Raw genomic sequence first — 18947 nt, forward strand, 5'->3', positions numbered from 1 at the left:
TTAGCACCTCATGTGCGGAATTTCGATTGACCAATTATACCATCTGAAAGGTCAGAAATTGGTCATAAAAGGTCAGTTGGTCTCATTAATTGGTCAGCATCAGAAAATTTTTTATTAAAGATTGAAAAAACTCCACCTATGCGCGATCGGGAAGCATTCGCTGATAATTGGTCAGCTAACTAATATAAATAATTGGTCAGTTTAATTTTATATTCAAAAAATAATATAATTTCGAAAAAATTTTCAATTTTTTCAACATTTGTACTAGGAGAACATAAGTGGGAATTAGTAGTTCCTGATAAGGAGAAAAGTGAGTAAGTGTTTTCACCCCGAAAGTCTAAAATTTTATTTTGGCAGAAAGTTATTGGTCTGCCCACTAGAGGTCACACTCACCAAACACAGGTGTGCAGACCACTAACTTTCTGACTTACGAGGTGACAACAATTACCTTGCTATCAGGTACTACTTATTCCGTCCGTCCTTGATGTTCTCCTAGTAGAAATGTGAAAAAAATTGAAGTTTTTGAACGAAAAAAAACTAATTTTTTCATCATTTACTAGGCAAACATGCTGTGGTGGAAATTTGAAAAAAAAATGAAAATAAAAATCAGATTTTGCTTAAAAGATTTAATGAACTTTTTTTTATTATATGTCCCTCACCTAGTTTCGAACCAAGGGACTATTTATTCGAAGTCAGATACGCTAACCATTATACCATTAGGGCTGTGTTATTCGTATTAATAAATAATTATATTCATATTTTCGACTTTCTTAAATTATAACAAAAAGTAAAACTCATTTTCGGAAAATTTTGAGTAGTATTATTACAAAAAAAAAATGGCAAACGAAGTTTGAAATACTTACCTATCGTGAAGTTCGAAATACTTACCTATTTTTAACTGAAATAATATTGTATAGCTAATATTGTATATATATATGTATAATTAACTTCATACTTAGCTTTACTAAATAATTAATTAATTGATAATATTCTTCTGAAAGAAAAAATAGGATAGGAAATTTAAAAATTAAAACAAAATTTAAAATATTTAACAATTATTATTTATTTATAACAAAAAAAAAAAAAAAAAATGTTTTAAATTTTCATGAAAAATCATATTGTACATTTTCATAAAACAAATTGACAGAGATTCTTCTTTTACTTATTAAAGTTTTTTTCAAAATAATTAAAATTCCATCACTTTTATATAATAATAATAATAAAGAGTGTCCCAAGATTAACGTCTGATTCGAACTTAAAATAAAATTTCTATAATCGTTCTATAATACTTTATATTCAATGAATGTGATAAAATATCTCGGATTTATTTTTTCTGTTGTTTTTGCAACTCTCTTAGTAGAATTAGACAAGGTATGCTCGATGGAGGACGAGTTTTGGTTCTCTAGTTCTACCATGGCAACTCTGTATTATTTTTTAAATATTTCTATAGAAATAATTTATAACTAGCGCTGTAATACTGATTTATTTAGGCAAAGTCTATGTTTAGGTTGGTTTAGGCCACGTTAGTCCTATTGGGGTACATAAAAAATGATAAATAAAATAATACATTTATGCCTTTTAAGTTTGATAATTAATAATTATCAATTGACAATTTCAAAACACTTTAATAAAAGTGAAGAGTTTTTGATTGACGATGATGACAACGAAGATTTCATAACACAATTTCAATTTCTTCATGGAGCTTCCGAGGAGGTGCATGAGGTTGGAGAATCGGGAGACGAAGAGGGTGACCTCCAACAGGGGCAAGATGCATTACCCGGAGAAGGGGCAACTGTAGCAATCGAAAAAAAAGAGAAAAAAAATTATTTCTTAACAATTACATTACCTACGTTTATTGGTAGGTGTTAATTATTCCGATTAATTAATGTATTACAGGATTTATGTAGTATCTAGCAAACAAAAATTTATCTAATCAGAATATAAATCACCTTAAAAATAAGTTTAAAATAGATAGCGGTAGACCCATTGGACACTGCACCAAGCTTCGATCACCTATTAAAATAATGACTTTTGAAAAAACTTTGAGGCGGATTTATGACCCGTATTTATCTCAATTTTAATATCCTCCTGATTGTGGATCAAACATTGAACCTTGGTGCAAAACGATTGATTGATATCTATGACTGGTAATAAAATCTTGATACAACCATATCTCGTACGGATTTTTCCATACATCTTCCGGTATATATGATATTCTGTACAAAGAGAACGAAAATTTTTGTCCTATTGCCCCTTTTAATTATATCATTAATGTTTTTTAGCCGTGTTTGGTACAACACTATTTTTAAATTTAATAATACGATTACCAGAGTGGATGCATAGGGATATTAAAAGAACTACTGTACAAAATGAAACAAAACAGTAAAATTTGCGTTAAAATATTCTCGAAAATGAAGTAAGGCTAAGGCGTGTAGTAGTAAACTAGTTAATAGTAATGTGTTTTTTTTTAAATTTAATTTGTTGTATACTAACGAGTAATAAAATTATTTTTAAAGTTACCATGCGTTTCTGCGAGGTTGGTTATCGATGAGATTTAAGTAGTACTTTATTAATTTTTATTTGTAAAATTAATTCTATCAATTTATTTTTCTTCAGTTGTTGCACTTCAGTTCATTGTTATGATTGTAACTTTACACAAGAAAAATTGTTGCTTTGGATTTTTTGAGAAACCATTAATTATAGAAGAAGAACTTGATCGATTTAAACGGCGAGAAGTTTCTTCATCCGAAGATTATGATATAATTTATTAATAATATTATAATTATCTTATTATTATAAATTAATAAACATAACTGATAACCTTTTTGAGTATTATTTGAGGTTGATAAAACATAAGGTCATAAGGACCTATTTTACTTGCCCATAAGCTGTACATAAGCTTTTGGATAAAAAGTTGCTTTTAGACTAGATTAGATTCGAGTTCGGATTAAGTTTTAGACAGGATTAGAATCTCGAAAACCGAAATATAGACTGAGAGTCAGCCCCCCTCTCGAACGATTTTCGAAGAAAAATTACTACGCGGAATTTATTTTGTGTCATCCCCTCTTTTAATCTAATTCTACTGGGTTATATGGAAAATTTGTATCAGGAAAAAATGTACATACTCATTTCATGTTACATAGCAACCAAAGACTTTTAATTTGATGTTATGGAGATATTATTACTTACAGTGAAAAATATCTAATTATTAAAATATTTTAATTATTTTTTTAAAAATGATAAAACAAATAATTATCATCTTTCTGAGCTTAACGACTATTAAAATAAATTTTCAATTTGCATTTGCTGAAGATGAAGAACCATTTGTAATAGATTATGATGATGTTCAGGATGCTAAAACACGTTTACAGTTTCTTTCAAAAGATATCGAAGATGTTTTTGGTAATTATAAATACGAATATTTTCTGCTAAAAGGTAAAGGAATAAAAGGAAATATAACGGCAAAAGAAAAAATGATAGCGAGAATTAGAAGTGCAGCGGAAAATAGTTCATTAGCAAGTAATAACACTAATGCAACAGAACCAAAATTTAAGTTAGAATATCTACCTCCAAAATATGGGCCAGTAATTACAGTAGTGGTAGTTGTCGGTAGGTATATGTTTATCAAAAAATTTTTCCGACAAAATATTATATTTTCATTCGCTTAGTTTAACTAATTTTTTTTTCATTTTAAATAGTTACTGTAGTGGCCGTAGGGTTGGGTTGTATAGTAATACGTCTGGCTTTTAAAATTACTTCAGCTGCTGTATAAGAAAAGTTTTCCATTCCAGCCACGCCCAGCGAACGATATACATTAATTGATTCTTGATTGAAAAAGATCAGAGAACAATTTCGGAATCAATCAGAAATATCAACTTCTATTCAAGCCTATTTGAATTGAAATTAATCGATTTGAATTGAATCGAATTTGGAATGGCAGAAGCGATCCCAATAATTATTGAAAAATTAATTGACATGATGAAAAAAAGGCCTATTAATACAGTCGATTTTCGTTGATTTTCTGGAAATACATCGCTCCAAAAAGTTATTATTTTCCTATTTTGTTGCATAGAATTTTTAACTGATAGGAACTGGGAAAGGAATTAAAAAATCTTAAGATAAGGTGGATAAATTGATTAACTAGAATCGAAATTCAATATTTTACACTTTATTAGAAATGTTTTTATTTGCCTAACATATAATGAGAATTATGTCCCGCCCCCAATTATATAATCATTTTTTGTTTTTGTTTAGCGCGGAGTGTTTGACGTGAATCATCATGACATATAGCAACACGTAACCCTAAAAAATTGGCAGTTGCTATGCACAAAATTACAGTCACTTATTAGAATTTAAAATCTAGATACACGTTTTCATCTCTTTAATAATTTTTTTTTTTTTACATTTAGTAATTATAAGATAGAGCTAGCGGTGCATTGCGCATTCTAAAATGAAATTGCAGTAAGTTTTCAATTGAAATCACTTTCTCCATGTTCCAGTTTTTGATCCAAGGATGAAGAGATTTTAATTTGTTTATTTACTGTATTTTTTTTTAAATATTCTACTATTTTTTATTTTTTCGTAAATCCACATGCGAACAATAAAAAAATGACTGTTATATAATGCAGAGAAAACAATATTCAAATGAAAAATAAAAACTTTTCGTTTCAAAAATTGAAAAATAATTTAACTAAATCTAAGAGAAAAGAGTTGTACAAAATTGATTTGAGCATGTTTTTCTTTTATATAATATCAAATTTTATTGTCTCGATGTGGAAATCATTGAATTTTCATTTTTTAAGTATTTTTGTAAGCATTTTATGCAATAAAATTTATTGAAGAAATTACATTATTATTGTTTTTTATTTTTCATATAAACATAAAAACAATTTTGGGTGGTTTACAACAATTACAACAATTAAAATGGCCGATATTAAAAATTTGATTTGGGTTTGAGAATAAATTTTCTTTTACAGAGAATTTCACGATATTGAAGCGACAATTATATTCAAGATGGCTCCTGTGTAGGATGAACCTTTTTTATTTGATAAATCATTACTATGGTAACAAAGAATACGTGTTGTCATCTCTATATAGTGCTAACCTTTTCTAGTTTTAATTGTCGAATTTATAAGTGCATGTTTCTGAAAACGATTTATATTTAGCAAAAAAGTATAAAATTTATTAATTAAATTAATAAATTACGATGATCACATGCAAAAATCGAATGCTTTTAATAAAAAAAAAATTAATTACGAATAGATAAAATTAAAATCGTTTCGCTAAAATTATATTTCTTTGAAAGCCATTTAAATTTTTTCGTCAATTTGCCTTACGCAAGGCTAGGCTTTCGATCATATTATGCAAAATGACTTAACGACCCCAATGTATACCTTAAACGCGTTATTTAGATCTAATCGTAACTCAAATCCAATGGTCTATTCTAGATTATCACAGTTAGACTTGAATTAGTTTAACGGTTACTGTTCTTTTTTTTATTTATAACTTATTCGAATTATCGAACATTATTCGTTGTCATGGCCCATTTGTTTAAATATCACTTTTTACACAGTCTATTATGATTCTTCTATCTTTATTCGGTACGTAGATGTCTTACACTGGGAAAATATATCGTAAAAGAATTTCAACGCGTTGCCAAGACTTAGGTTAGAATTCTCAATTTTTTACAAACATCAGTGTTCTTTTATTTCTTAATTTCCTCGCCTTATTTCCTAACAAAATAATTTATACTAAAATTAATTAAATTAAATAAAGTAATTCTGAAATTCTTCAAAAATAAAACTGACTACCTCATCAAAGTATTAGAAAATCAGTTTTATCAAAAACACAAGCTTACAAAAAGTGCAAAGTCTATGGTCTTAAGCGGTCTGTATTCTGACTATACAAATATACTAGACTAAGATCAAACTACCAGAATTTAGGTATATTTTGCTATGAAATAAATGCAAAAAGGCAAATTAATTATTCAAACTATGAGCTTAGGCCCTCGTTAAGAATTTTTATCTGCCACGCAATAGTTCTTCTTTTCGTAGAATTGATAAGGAATATTGAGGATCTACAAATTGAACGTCAAGTTCATAGAAACCTCGAAAATACACGATTTAAGTTTCTTTTTAATATTAAAAGCATTTTATTGTACAATTTTTCAAAAATTATCGTAAAATTTTCTGTTATGTTCGCGGAATCTACAACGATAGGTGAATAAAAAATGGGGTATATACATAATTCGAATGTTTGTTACAATTTCCAAAAAAATAATAAAAACAGCAATAATAATGAAATCTCAAATAAACAATTGTAATATATTTTTTTTTCATTTATTTCTACATTATTAATATCCTATAGTATTTTTTTTAAAATAGTAGTCATATGAAGACATTTTGATAACTTTATTTAACGCCGTCCCCGATATTTATAAATTTTAAATAAAAATAAAAGAGTACAATTATCTAATAAAAAAATAAGCGAAAAAATATAATAAAAATAAGAAAAAAAAGCTCTCACAAAAAAAACGGCGTAAATAACCATACCATTTTGAAATGAAAAATTTCAGTTTTACCCGAGTTTTCATGACAAAATGAATATCAAAAATTATGTTGATCTTCATATGTCCCCTGCCTTTTTCTTTTAGATTTATCAAATGGTAAATAATGACCTTTTTTTTAATTAAATAATATTTTTTTGCAAAAAACTTACTATTTTTGTTTCTTTTAAATAAGTACACACATTTTATTCACAGATCTGTCTATGATTCGATAAAGTTCAAAATTTTTTTAGTAAAATCTAACTGCTTTATTTTTAACGCATTGTTTTTTTGGTTTAAAATAAAAATTATTTTATTTGGCAGTATTATTGTTCGAAATATTACAAATTCTAGGCCTTACATAAATTATTTGGCATCGTGATTATATCTTGATATGAAATATATGTGCTTTTTTTTCTGAAGATTTCCCTTCCAAAAGTTTTAAAAATTAGTAATTTTAAATAAATGTGAAGTTAGGTTTGAATAAAATTAATATTTTCAAATTTCAACCAGTAATCAGTGATCTAAATATCGCAGATTCGAAAAGACTTTCGCCAGAGTTGAAATAGCCTAAAAAGACATAGAGTACAAGAAAATTAATACCTTTATGAAAGTTTGTCACAGGAGTGTCGTAAGTCCTGAGGTCGTTAGATGATTTTTGGTTGTTAGCTGATATATCATCAGGGGTAGGTGCTTCTAATTGGGTTGTAAGACTACAGGTTGTTTGTTCTATTTCTTATGATTCGAAATTTCTTGAAAAACTTTTTCAAACTTTCTAACATGTGCTGCTTTCTCCGAATTACCATGAGTATAAAAACGAGATGATGGTAACGATGAGATTTTGACTTCTATGATACCTTTCTTCTTTAAATGTGGGATACAATTGTATTCAGTATAGGACGCCATTTTTTGCAAAGATCTTATTGATAAGGGTATAACGAAAATCGCCTTAATCGCTGTCTCCAAAAAAGGTGACCAAAGTGAAATATTTTAAAACTTTTGAAAATGAAAATCTACAACAAAATTACATTTTGTTTCCTAATAATATGCCAAAAAATTTTCGAAAAAAACAGTTATATTTTACATTTATTTCTTCAGTCCGAAAATGTATTTTGTGGGGATTTTTTATTGATTTTTACTTCTTTTTTAATAATTTTATTTTTGTATAGTGCTTCCTTATTGAAATATTTTTTTTTTTTTTTAAATTGAAAATCATTTATACGGTTTTTCACACAAAGCAGTCACATCATGAACTCACATACAAAATATAATCAAGTACACTCACATCAACACAAAGCTCAAACATTCAATGAAACATAACATACCAATCAATTCATTCGAAACAACATCGTTATGAATTCATTTTAATATTATTATTAGTTTTTTTATTTTTTTGTTTCTTTATATACATCGTTTTTTTTTTTTTTTTGTTTCTTCTTAATTCTTATATTCGGTGATACATTTTTTAAATATTTTTTTTAACTCAACATAAAAATAAGTTCATTTTTTTTTGTTCAATAAACAGAGATAATAAACTATCATGTCATGTCAAATATATGTGATACTACATCAATTTTATTTAAGTCCTATTTTCTGGTGTGAAGTTTTTATAATAAGTCGTTTTTGACCCCATCATATCGTCATAAAATTTTACAAAATGCACTTTGTGTTATACTTTCAATAGAAAGTTGGATATCTTGATTTAGTATGAGATTTTAACGCTAAGTTAAAAATTTCTGATCAAAAGTCAGAAAACTCAACTCTTTTGTATTGAAAATTGTTTTTTGATAAAGTTAGATAACCACTCCATCACAAACAGGCCACTTGAGTTATCTCAATCTCGCCCCCGTCTGTTTTGTTTTCCAAAACATTTCTATTAAGTATTATATATCTATGCGAGCTAACATATACAGTTTTTGAGTCTTTCTGAGCATTAAAGTCCCATAGGTATTATTGTTTTGAGAACATCATGGATTTGTTGATGAAAGTTGTACAAATTTATGAAAAATCTTGATGTTTGTATCGCCATTCAAAGCCAAGCTTCATTTCGTGGGCTCTTTTATCCTTGAATCCTATTCTCAATTAATAAAAATTACTGATATCTGGTGTACAAAATCCCTAAATAAATAAAAAGTGGATAAGTTATTTATGTTTAGTCAAGTGATATTTCTTCTCGCAATGTAAAAGAATATCCTTTCCCACTTCCAGTGACTCTCTTTAAGGTCAGCTCATAATTACCGAACGCCATCTCTGATGTGAGATAAGCTACCTAAATCAATTTTCAAATTTTATATTTCACTTAGCTTCAAATTGATGAAAATATTGGAAAATTGGTACAAAAAAAATTAATATTCCTTTTTTGATCTTATATAGGCACTTAAATAAAATACTCAAATGTTTTGTTTTTTTTTTTTGATCCGAGACCAACTTAAAAGTTAAATATTTATTTTTTTCTAATCCTTATAATTATATACAAATTCGAAATATCTGTTCGTTTTGATGAAAAATTAAACTTGACGAAAACAATTATTTTAAAAAGAAAATGAGAACACCATTATTTTAAATATATATAATATTTGTTTATTAACATATATTTGACATATAAACAAAAGAATTCATCGAATATCGAATGAATTAATTTATTTATTTATAAATTGATCGATAATTTATAATATACAGTATATTTATACGCGTGTTATACAGGGTGTTTATATTAAAACGATTCTTTACGATATCACGTCAGTTAAACTTACAAATGTCTTTGAATACTAAATTTCAACAAATATAAACATTTTTTAAGATAAAATCTCAGTTTTAAATACAACGGATCTCATCTCTGTTCGTATTTTACTCTCGAAACGAGACTATACATTTTGTACATTTTAACGTTTTTCCAAAAGAATGAGATTTAATAATCCTTCAGGAATTAACTTTGTACGATAATTCGAGAAAGTGATAAATTCAATTGTTCCAAATGTATCAATTTTTAAACGCTTCCTTAATATATGTACAAAAATGGCTCAAGTTTTCCATATTATTTCGGGAACGCTACAGGTTAATTTTCATTGAATTATAACCCCGAAAACTTTATCATATTGCGGAAAAATATTTTTGAATATATTTTTAGCAACGATTTTTCAGTTCGCATTCATTTATTATTTTCCAAAAGGTTATGGACCCAGTTAGTTACACACGATGTAAAATTAGGCTTCATATTAATCTAAGTTTTATGGGATGGTGAACTCTTCAGTAGTAAAGTTTTTTTTTAAATTTAATTTTCCCTTAATTGTAAAATTAGTCATTTAATATCTCGAAAGGAAAAATTCCCAGATTTGAAGAAATTTTTTAAAAAATACCCACGTATTATTTGTGTTGAATACTTAACGTTATATGTTCGAATTCATCAACTTCTTAGAAAAATGTTTGATACGTTTTAATATAAACAAGCAGTATATACAGTTTTAATTTTTACATTTTGAGAAATATCTCGAAATATATTTAATTGCTTATTTTAAATATGAAATTTTATTATTCAGACATTTTTTTCAACTATTTTGGAATTAAAAGAACTATTTTTTTTGTATATACTGTAAGTTAATATAAAATTATCGATCCAAAAATTTTTTTTGTGTAAATACTGTTTTTGTGTTTTAAATTTTTCTTGTATAATTTTTTTTATTTATTTTTTTTAAATATATATATTTATATATATCGGTTATTATATTAATTTATTTATTAATTATATCGAAAAATATTTTATGCAGTCCGTAATAATTATACTTAGAAAAAGAGAAGGAGCACAGATCATTTTTTTATGTTTTTTTTATTTGTTTGTTAAATAATGCGATGGTTTGTATCACAGCAACGTTTTGTGTGACGGTTTTTTTTTTTGCTTGTTGTTTTTTTTTTGTTTGTATTCGTAATGCAAGAAAATTCGAGTTGAAATAAAGAGTTTTTTTTATTTTTTTAAAATATTTATACCATTTTAAAATTGGCCATCGCAAAGCGTGTTGCTGCTGCTTACATGTTTATATTGTTTTCTTTTTAATATGTAAATGAGAAGTTTAATCTGGCGATGAAGTCGGTTCACCAACGGGGAGTCACAGTTTTAATTCATTTGCTATTTTACTAGCAATATTTTTGAAACCAATACTTGTTCCTGTGGAATAAAAAATTAATTTTATAAATAATTACTTTGCTCAATATTTTGAATAAACGCTGGAAAATATTTCAATGATTTCTTTCTATTAGCGTTCAATTGTTTAAATTATTTACAAGAAGTCTCAAAAAGTTGTCTTGACCTAGTCCTTAAGTATATCGGTAAGACTGAGCAAGAGCTTTTAAAAGACAGGCCTCGACAAGTTTTTAATTGCGCCGCCAGATTATAATTAATAAATATTCGAACTAAAAAATTGAATAAATAGATTTTACAAAATTATCTAAAAAAACATACCTGAAATACGTTTGAATCGGACACCATTAAGTGATAATCGAGGCAATTTACACACCTCAATTTCCCATTGAACCAAACTATCCGTATTGGGATCGCCGTGAACACAAAGTAAAAGAAATCGCTCCCTTTGTTCATAATCGCATTTATTGGCGTCTAGCACCTAAACACAAACATTATAAATTAATTACGACTAAAACTTTAGAATATTTTACAAAAATACTTTACCTTTCTAATTTCGGCCATTATTTCAGATGGGTCCCTACTGGATGTAGTTTTCATTGACCAAGTAAACCGTAATGCTCGTGGTTTTACGTGTTCATCATTACCCTGAGTTCTATAAGAAAAATATTTTTAACAATTAATCGTCATGTTTTTTATTGGGTTAACCTATTTAGGAGAAATTTAAAATCGTACTTTTACGTCTCAATAAACATTTTAATATAAATTTGACGTCAAACTGATGTCCCATTTGCATGAGATGGATGTCTCTATTGTTTCACATTTGTCTACGTTAGATCCTGAAGGGAAAACATTACAAGCCAATTTTAAGTCAAATTTACGTGTAAAAATTTACTGACTCTAGCATGAGGCCAAATTTATGTTATGTGTTCACTGAGTTGCCATTAAAAAATAGGCAAAATAAAAATATATGAAAACAAATGAAAGGAGATACTTTAATTTTACTTTTGCTAAAACATGCGAATCCAAAAACTAATTAATTCAAAAAATAATAATGAACGAAAAACATACGACTACAAAAAAAAGGTGGGCGGATTTTAAAAATACAGTCGTTCTCAATCATTAAAGATATTGTTTCCTCAATTAAATTTTCTTATAAGTATTGTACAGGGTGGATATTCGCTTTGTAGTTAACTAATCAAAAAATAACTGAAACAAAAGTTACAGAGTTTAATGGGAGGCATCATGTTCTGACATCTAATTGGACCCAGTTCTCCGGGTTGCTTTAATAGCCATTTTAGTTCCTTAACAGTAAGAGATAGAATAACACTTAAAATTAGAAAATTGATTCTCATAAAAAACTAATATTTTTCAAAAATCGTTATCTTTGTGAAAAATATGTCATTATTACATTGAAAAGAAAGAAAAAATGCTAGCTACAAACGCTAGCTGTTTTAGACAAAAGTTGTTAAGGGCAATGTGTCCATGACTTTTACCTGAAATTCAAATTTCAAGGTTACAAGGAAAAGTTACCTGAACTTAAAAGTTATTAACATAGACGAATGACCTTCATAGATTTTGTCTGAAACATTTTTCTAAAGCTAGCATATTTTCTTTCGATTAAATGGAAGAATGACACATTTTTCAGTCGTATTTCGTTCGAAAGCTAACGATTTTTGAAAAAATGTTAGTTTTTTATGAGGATCAACTTTATAATTTCTAGCTCTTACCTTTGAGGATCTAAATTAACTATTAAAGCAACCCGGAGAACTAAGTCCAATCTGATGTCAGAACATGATGTCCGTCGTCAAACTTTGTTTAAGTTATTTTTTGATTGGTTAACTCCAAAACGAGCTAATAATAGATTAAAATGGTCCTCCCTGTATAACAAATATTGTTTTCATTTTATAAAGTATTTGTTATTAGATTAGTAACTTGATTTTGAAAATTGATTGAAATGAAAAATGTGCCCACATATGAAAATTTTTGATTATTTTTTAAACAATAAATTTTCGTAAATTTCACACCAAATATATTATGGACACATATATATGCTTACCCAACAACTGGAAGTGGTGACTGTCCATGTTTGCCAACTTGGCCGGGCTCCAAAGCCCTGAAACATAAATTTTCGTAATATATCGAGTTCAACTACCAATACATCATTTTGCTGATATATTGGTAATACAGTTTTTCATGATCGAAACTAGAAATATCGTTATCAAGTCAAGGGGTTAAATTCGAATTTTATGATACTTTAAATGTAATAACTTCTTATGTTGTTGTATGCGCACTTTATACTGAAAATAAATTCGAATTCGAAGATTCATAACTCGTTATATCCTGATTTAAATAAAATATTTCAATTGTGCTTTAAATCTAGTCTAGTTCTTTTTATTACAAAATTAATAATCGAAAAATACCCTCGGAAGTCTATTCTTATATTCCATCGCTGGACAATAAAAGTTAGCCTACGAAACGGTGTCCTTAATAAAGCAAAAACTAGATTTTGATAGTGGATGTAGAAAATTTAGTATAATTAGTCGAAATTACAACTTTATCCTGTGTGTTTCTCTTTTCTATCGTCTAGTTTCGATCATGTATAACGAATTTTCCTCGATATATACCATAAGTATTTTGTTTGTTTTAAGACTACAGCATTAATTTTTTTTTTTAGAAAAAGAGCCAATTAGAAAATCTTAAAACTTGAAAAAGCTATATTTTTCATATGTAGGCTTTAAAAAAAACTAAAATAAATGAAACAAGTAAGTTATAATGAACTTGATTAATAACGGATTACAAAACACAAAAAAAATTATTAATGATATAAATATGGGATGTCCCAAAACTAACTGCTCTTAGCATTTAGGACAGCCTGTATATTATTTTATAATAAATGTGTATCGTTTGAAATGAAGGTTATTTATTGCAAAAAAGAATACATAAATAACAACAAAAATAAATAATTTATAAGAAATATTTTGGATGCATTCATTCTCGTGGTTTTTTATTATTATTTAAAAATTGTTTATATAATATTAAAGAAGAAATGTTTTCATTTTGGCAACTAATAAAAATCATGTTTATAAAACATGTTTTGGTCCGGGCGATAAATGGAACTCAACACCAGTCGTATTTTTCGCGACTCAATTTCGTAGCCCCAATCAGAGTGGAGATATAACGCACCAAATTTGAAATAATTCCAGAGAAGCCTTTTCTACATGACCGCATCGTTGAATCATGGACAGAATGGATATTTGCTTCCAAACTTCGTCCAATTTGCTTTTAATAGGAGGGGAGATATTTGTCCCAAAGATTTACCAAACATTATGAAGGTATGAGGACGAAACTTGGTTCAAAGTGGCAAATATGTTCATCGCTACCTGTCTGTCCATGTTTCACGATGTAGGCATGCCAAAAAAAGTCAGGTGGATGAAAATTAGAAGACGAGATCGAGTTTTGGTTAAAAACGGTTGATATGACGATATTTCCGACTGGTATTAAAAGCTCGACGCAGCCATTATTATTTCCTGGCGATCTCCCGGACCATTTATATTCATATTTTTTTAATTAAAAAAAAATGAACACTTGAATAATAAAAATAGAAATGCATTATTATTTTGAAAAACATTTTTTTTTTATAAAGTTGGTTTTCTGAAATTTTTGTAATATTAATACAGTTTTTCCTTTATATGATGGGAAGAATTTACGATCATTGTACAGCAATAGCTTCTAAAAGATTTAATTTTTAGTTATATGCAGTTCGAGTACTTAAGTTTATGGTGGGATTATTGGAGCCTAAATCCGAGTCTATTTTCAGTCGGAACCAAAAGCTGGTCTATCCGTTACTGTTATTATTAACATTACTGTCCAAAACCATGGCATTTTATTTGATTAATTTTTAATGAATTGGACGGTATTGATTGTACATCCCTAATTTAGAATATAGCCATTGAAATAAGACTGTGAGAGGAAAGAGTATTTTTTAAAAATTTTTTCAAGTCGACGGTATGATTTGTTACTAAATGAAGCTGCCGTTTCCTGTTTATCATCAGTGGTGTAACGAATTTTACCGTAACTTTTACTACAGCACTCCTTTGTCAATGCGGTATATATTTTATTGTGCAGTAAAATTAAAATTTTGAAGTACAAATATTTTTTTAAATGCCGTGCCTAGAGGTGTAAAACGCTTACAAGAAGTGTTTCAAACACGACAAAAACGATAAAATAAATACTAAAGACTGAACACAAATTTTTAAATTTCCCCTATTAGAGTACTTTTTGGTATATTAGTGCTTACTACATAAAAGCTTCTCAAATTTTTATTTTTTTTCGCGATTTCCTTTCTGGTAAGCAAAAAATACTCTGATTGAACAATTATCATCGTAAAGCAAATTGTCGAAATGGCGTACAATCATTAATTATTAAGACGTGTACTATTTATAATTTGTAATATTGCGTTTTGTTTATTATCGAATAATTTAGCAATCTAATTTTGTCCCATCTAATCTAATTACCGTTTTGTTTGTTTTCGAGTAAGTTGGCGATTTAGTTTTAATATAAATATCGATGAAAAAATATTTTGTATTAATATTACATTTTCCTATATAATATATTAAAAAGAAATTTATACATTCTGTGCAGTTTTGATTGCTCAACGTCCTGGCAGTAAATTTTTTTTTTATATTACTTTATAGAACTTTTTTTTTTAAATTTTATGCAGAAAAAACGAAGTAATAAAAATATTTTAAAAAATTTCGTCTTAAATCTTTGGATTTGATCTTTTTTCTCGAATTAATAAATGTGGATAAACCTTTTTTTAATTTATTTAGTAAGAAATTTGTTTTATCTAATATATACAACACATGCAAATTTTTTATATTTATTTTTTAAATTTCTCAAAATATTTAACATATTTATCTAAAGTTTTTGATTTTATTTTTTTTTAAATTTGTAATAATACCTAACTATTTAACATTAGTTTTTTAAACTTAAAAATTAATACTTTTTATATATATATTTATATATTTATTTATAACTATATACAGTCTTAAATAATTCCTGTCACTTTTTTGGCCTGAAGAATTTTATTAAAAAATTGGCTGCCTAAAATCAAATTAATTTCTATCATAATGAAACTTTTTTTCTTCAAGTTTTGATTTAATCTGCAGGAGAGTGTATTTGTCTTTTTTTCATATTGTCAAGAAAGAAGAATTTTGTCCTTGGTTAATTGTGATAAAACATTTCAAATGAACGGACCCTTCAGAACATTTGCGTTCTGATTGTCTCCCACTTATTTCAAATAGTTTTCTTTCTAAAAATTTTTACAACTTAAAAGGCAGTAACTACTTAATACAAGTAAGGAACGTTTAAACATAATGACGTCACTCTACGTCATTTCTTTAGTTTATCGAATATTCTTCGATTACCAAGTTTTCATTCAGTCAATTATCAATAAAACTGGAAAATAGAAGTTTTGGTTGTCAATAACACGATAAAAAAAGACTTGCAGCAAATAAGTAAATATCAATACTTGAAGAATAAAATTCCAATTTAATAGAAATTACTTTCTAAAGACAGCCAATTTCTAGCTAGCATTTTTAATTTTTCGAAAGAAAAATAGATTGGCCAAACGTTCTTAAAAAATTAAATACTGTTGTTATATCATTCCTGATAAGAAATATATAAAAAAAACTGTTCATACGAAGTTTAGATAGTTTAAAAAAAAACATAATTTGTACATTCTACAAAAAACGATAGTCCGAGAGCCAGTGTTGAATTTAAACGATCTTAATGTAGAATCACTTTTTTCATCATGTTTTAGCAGAGAATATTTAGAAATATAACAAATCTAAGATTTGTTGAGAAAAACGATTCTATGAAATATTCAGTTGCTGTAAAAATATTAAAATGTTTTTTCCTCGAAAGTTATTGACTTGCATCGTATTTTTTCAGTTTAATGCCATATTAGACCAAAGAAGAACCTGTCAAGCAAATAACCCGTCTGACAGTATCTGAATATAAGCAATAAGTATATTTGTGTTAGAACCTGTCTAGCCCAAACTTCCAGATTTTTGTTATAAGTTATATTCCTTGCCAAATCATTTTAAAAGTTTTTTCCACATCATAATCAATTAAATTCATGACTAGCTCTCCGGTTTAAAAATTCTCAATCTGAAAAAATATGTAAATATATATAAACACTTAAAAAATATCATTGCACAAAAATCAAATTAGAATATAAATTTTGTCGTGTCTCTTTAAATTTCGACATTTTGGCAAAATAGAAAAAAAAATAGGAAAAAATTTTCTAATTTTACACCCCTACAATCTAATTACGTTTTGTTTGTAACAAAAAAAAAATTAAACAAAAATTACGATTATGTTTTGAAATATTAATTATACGGACTCGTTTTACTAAAAATTTAAGAATGTATGTACGGTTTCCATTTTTGTATTAAAAAAAAAAAAACATACAATTTTAAGAATTTCAAAACGAGGCCCATATAATTGAAAATTTCAAACAAGGCTTTTTTTTTTTATAGTACATAATTAATATAAACACTAATTAAGCAATTTTTGGATGGAGATAATTTGATTGTATTATTACGATTTGCTTAGATATATTTGATATTTTACAAATCTTCGTGTAGAACGAGAACTTATAAAGCGTTCGTGTAAATTATTGCAAAGTCGCGTTTTAAGGAATAATCACCGTATCAAGTTCATAACCTCTTTCATATTATTTGTTAAATATAAAATCTTAAAAAGGTGTAAAGTAGTGAAAATTAAATTGCTTTATATTAAAGAGGAATTACTAGAAATTAAAGGCTTCTTCATCGAATGGAGCTTCTTCGATAATTATTTTTTAGTAAGTTGTGATTAATCTTAAACGTTATTTATTAAGTGATATACTTAGAAAACAAAAATGCGATATTTTTAACTTTGTTCAGTAATTACAGTTAAAGACGTAAGAAGTTTAAAGCGTTTACAATATATTTAAAGATATAAAAAAAAAGTTTAAAGCTTTTCATTAAAATAAATGCTAAATATAGGAACTAACTAATTTACTTACTATAAAACCCAAATTAATTAAAAATTTAGCTAATTATTCAAATAGTTCATTCATAGTGTCATCTGTAACATAGCCATTTTTTATGGTTTACTCCGGAAAATTATGAAGAAGCAAAAATGAATGTCAATATTCTAGTTAACAAGTTCGAATTGGAGAAATATAGAAATACAAGGCGTAAAAATACGTGTGAGCTAGTTAGATTCAGAATGATGTCTAGAAAAATGTATCGGAAGCGTTTTTCAGCTAATAAAAATTTCAAAATGCATTTGGCACATTTTCGCATTGTCTCCGATGTTTCGAATTTTAAGGAAACTTTCAATTTTACTCTGAACACTGAATGAGGTGTCGATATTTGTGCTTAATTCGTCATAGGCTCGGTCTTAAACGAATCAACTGGCAATTTAAAAAAAAAAAAGTGATAAATATCCCCGTTTTCGAAATGTAATCAACAAATATATCTAAACAAATCAAAAATTATGTCAACGTAATTGTTTCTTTTAAATAATTAGAAAATACATTTAAATAAATATTAATGAATCAATATTTTAACAGTAATCAAAATAAAAAACGTTCTACTTAAAAACACTTGTAATACAGTCTAAATATTTTTTATCTCATTTTTGGAATTAAAAAAAGAAAAAAACAAATTGTAATGCAATTATTTGTTATAATAAAAAATAAACTCAATAAATTTTTATTTTTTTGTTTAAATGAATGCAAAATGATAGATCCCACAGGGCAGTTTTGTGTTTTCCAATAATGAATTCTTCAACTTTATTTATTTTATTTTTAAACGGATTTGAAGAAGAAGGAACGATATTACGAACACGAAGTTGTTAGTTGATCCTAAGATAAACAAATAGAGACAATGATAATCACTATTTTAATTAAAAAATGTCACGAAAACATAAAAAAAAATAAATTAAAATAAATTAAATTAAATTAAATTAATTAGAGTAGTAGTAGCGATGCACAATGTATTTTATTAATTTATGAAGTGAGATTGAAAAATGATTTGTGTAAAAAAAAAAGGGAAAATAAAATTCGAGGAACGCTGTTTATCTTTTGTCTTTTTTTAACACTGTGGGATTTATCAATTTGGCATTTATATTAATTATGAACTTTTTGCAATTAAGAGAGAGGACCCGAGAAAAGAGTATTTTTTTTAAGGTGTGTTTTTTTTTTAGTCGGATGCA

The 18947-nt window shown here is 26.9% G+C and overlaps 3 protein-coding genes across 11 annotated transcripts in view; 2 read left to right on the forward strand and 1 right to left on the reverse strand.

Annotated features, from left to right (window-relative positions):
• The first annotated feature begins 1490 nt into the window (after positions 1-1490).
• Positions 1491-2771, forward strand: LOC123294324. Its single transcript, XM_044875472.1, has 2 exons — positions 1491-1858; positions 2617-2771. Exons 1-2 carry the CDS (start codon positions 1549-1551, stop codon positions 2769-2771), a joined length of 465 nt encoding a protein of 154 aa, XP_044731407.1. The 5' UTR covers positions 1491-1548.
• Positions 2772-3236: 465 nt separating this feature from the next.
• On the forward strand, positions 3237-4465 carry LOC123294325. Its single transcript, XM_044875473.1, has 2 exons — positions 3237-3609; positions 3699-4465. The coding sequence occupies exons 1-2, from the start codon at positions 3237-3239 to the stop codon at positions 3770-3772; spliced, it is 447 nt and encodes a 148-aa protein (XP_044731408.1). The 3' UTR covers positions 3773-4465.
• A 5815-nt stretch (positions 4466-10280) lies between these two features.
• Positions 10281-18947, reverse strand: part of LOC123292321 (serine/threonine-protein kinase MARK2-like) — a 109114-nt gene continuing 100447 nt past the window's right edge. For 6 of the 9 annotated variants that reach the window (XM_044872934.1, XM_044872935.1, XM_044872938.1 and 3 more), the window contains 4 exons: positions 12736-12792; positions 11223-11331; positions 10998-11157; positions 10282-10703 (listed from right to left, as the gene is read on the reverse strand). In XM_044872934.1, coding sequence (XP_044728869.1) covers positions 10645-10703; positions 10998-11157; positions 11223-11331; positions 12736-12792 — 385 coding nt within the window. In that variant the 3' untranslated portion in view covers positions 10282-10644. Of the gene's footprint in view, positions 10704-10997; positions 11158-11222; positions 11332-12735; positions 12793-18471; positions 18598-18947 lie in introns of those variants that run through there. The other 3 variants (XM_044872937.1, XM_044872943.1, XM_044872940.1) reach the window with 3 other exon arrangements.

This window comes from Chrysoperla carnea, chromosome 2 (assembly GCF_905475395.1).
Source record: "Chrysoperla carnea chromosome 2, inChrCarn1.1, whole genome shotgun sequence".
In the NCBI taxonomy this organism is placed as follows: domain Eukaryota; kingdom Metazoa; phylum Arthropoda; class Insecta; order Neuroptera; family Chrysopidae; genus Chrysoperla; species Chrysoperla carnea.

What these genes read in the sequence shown, in the direction of transcription:
- LOC123294324 (XM_044875472.1), top strand. Translation starts at nt 1,549, where the DNA reads ATGATAAATAAAATAATACATTTATGCCTTTTAAGTTTGATAATTAAT. An exon ending in TACATTACCTACGTTTATTG is followed by an intron (nt 1,859 to 2,616) that starts GTAGGTGTTAAT and finishes ATTTTTCTTCAG; the next exon opens with TTGTTGCACTTCAGTTCATT.
- LOC123294325 (XM_044875473.1), top strand. Translation starts at nt 3,237, where the DNA reads ATGATAAAACAAATAATTATCATCTTTCTGAGCTTAACGACTATTAAA. An exon ending in TACAGTAGTGGTAGTTGTCG is followed by an intron (nt 3,610 to 3,698) that starts GTAGGTATATGT and finishes CATTTTAAATAG; the next exon opens with TTACTGTAGTGGCCGTAGGG.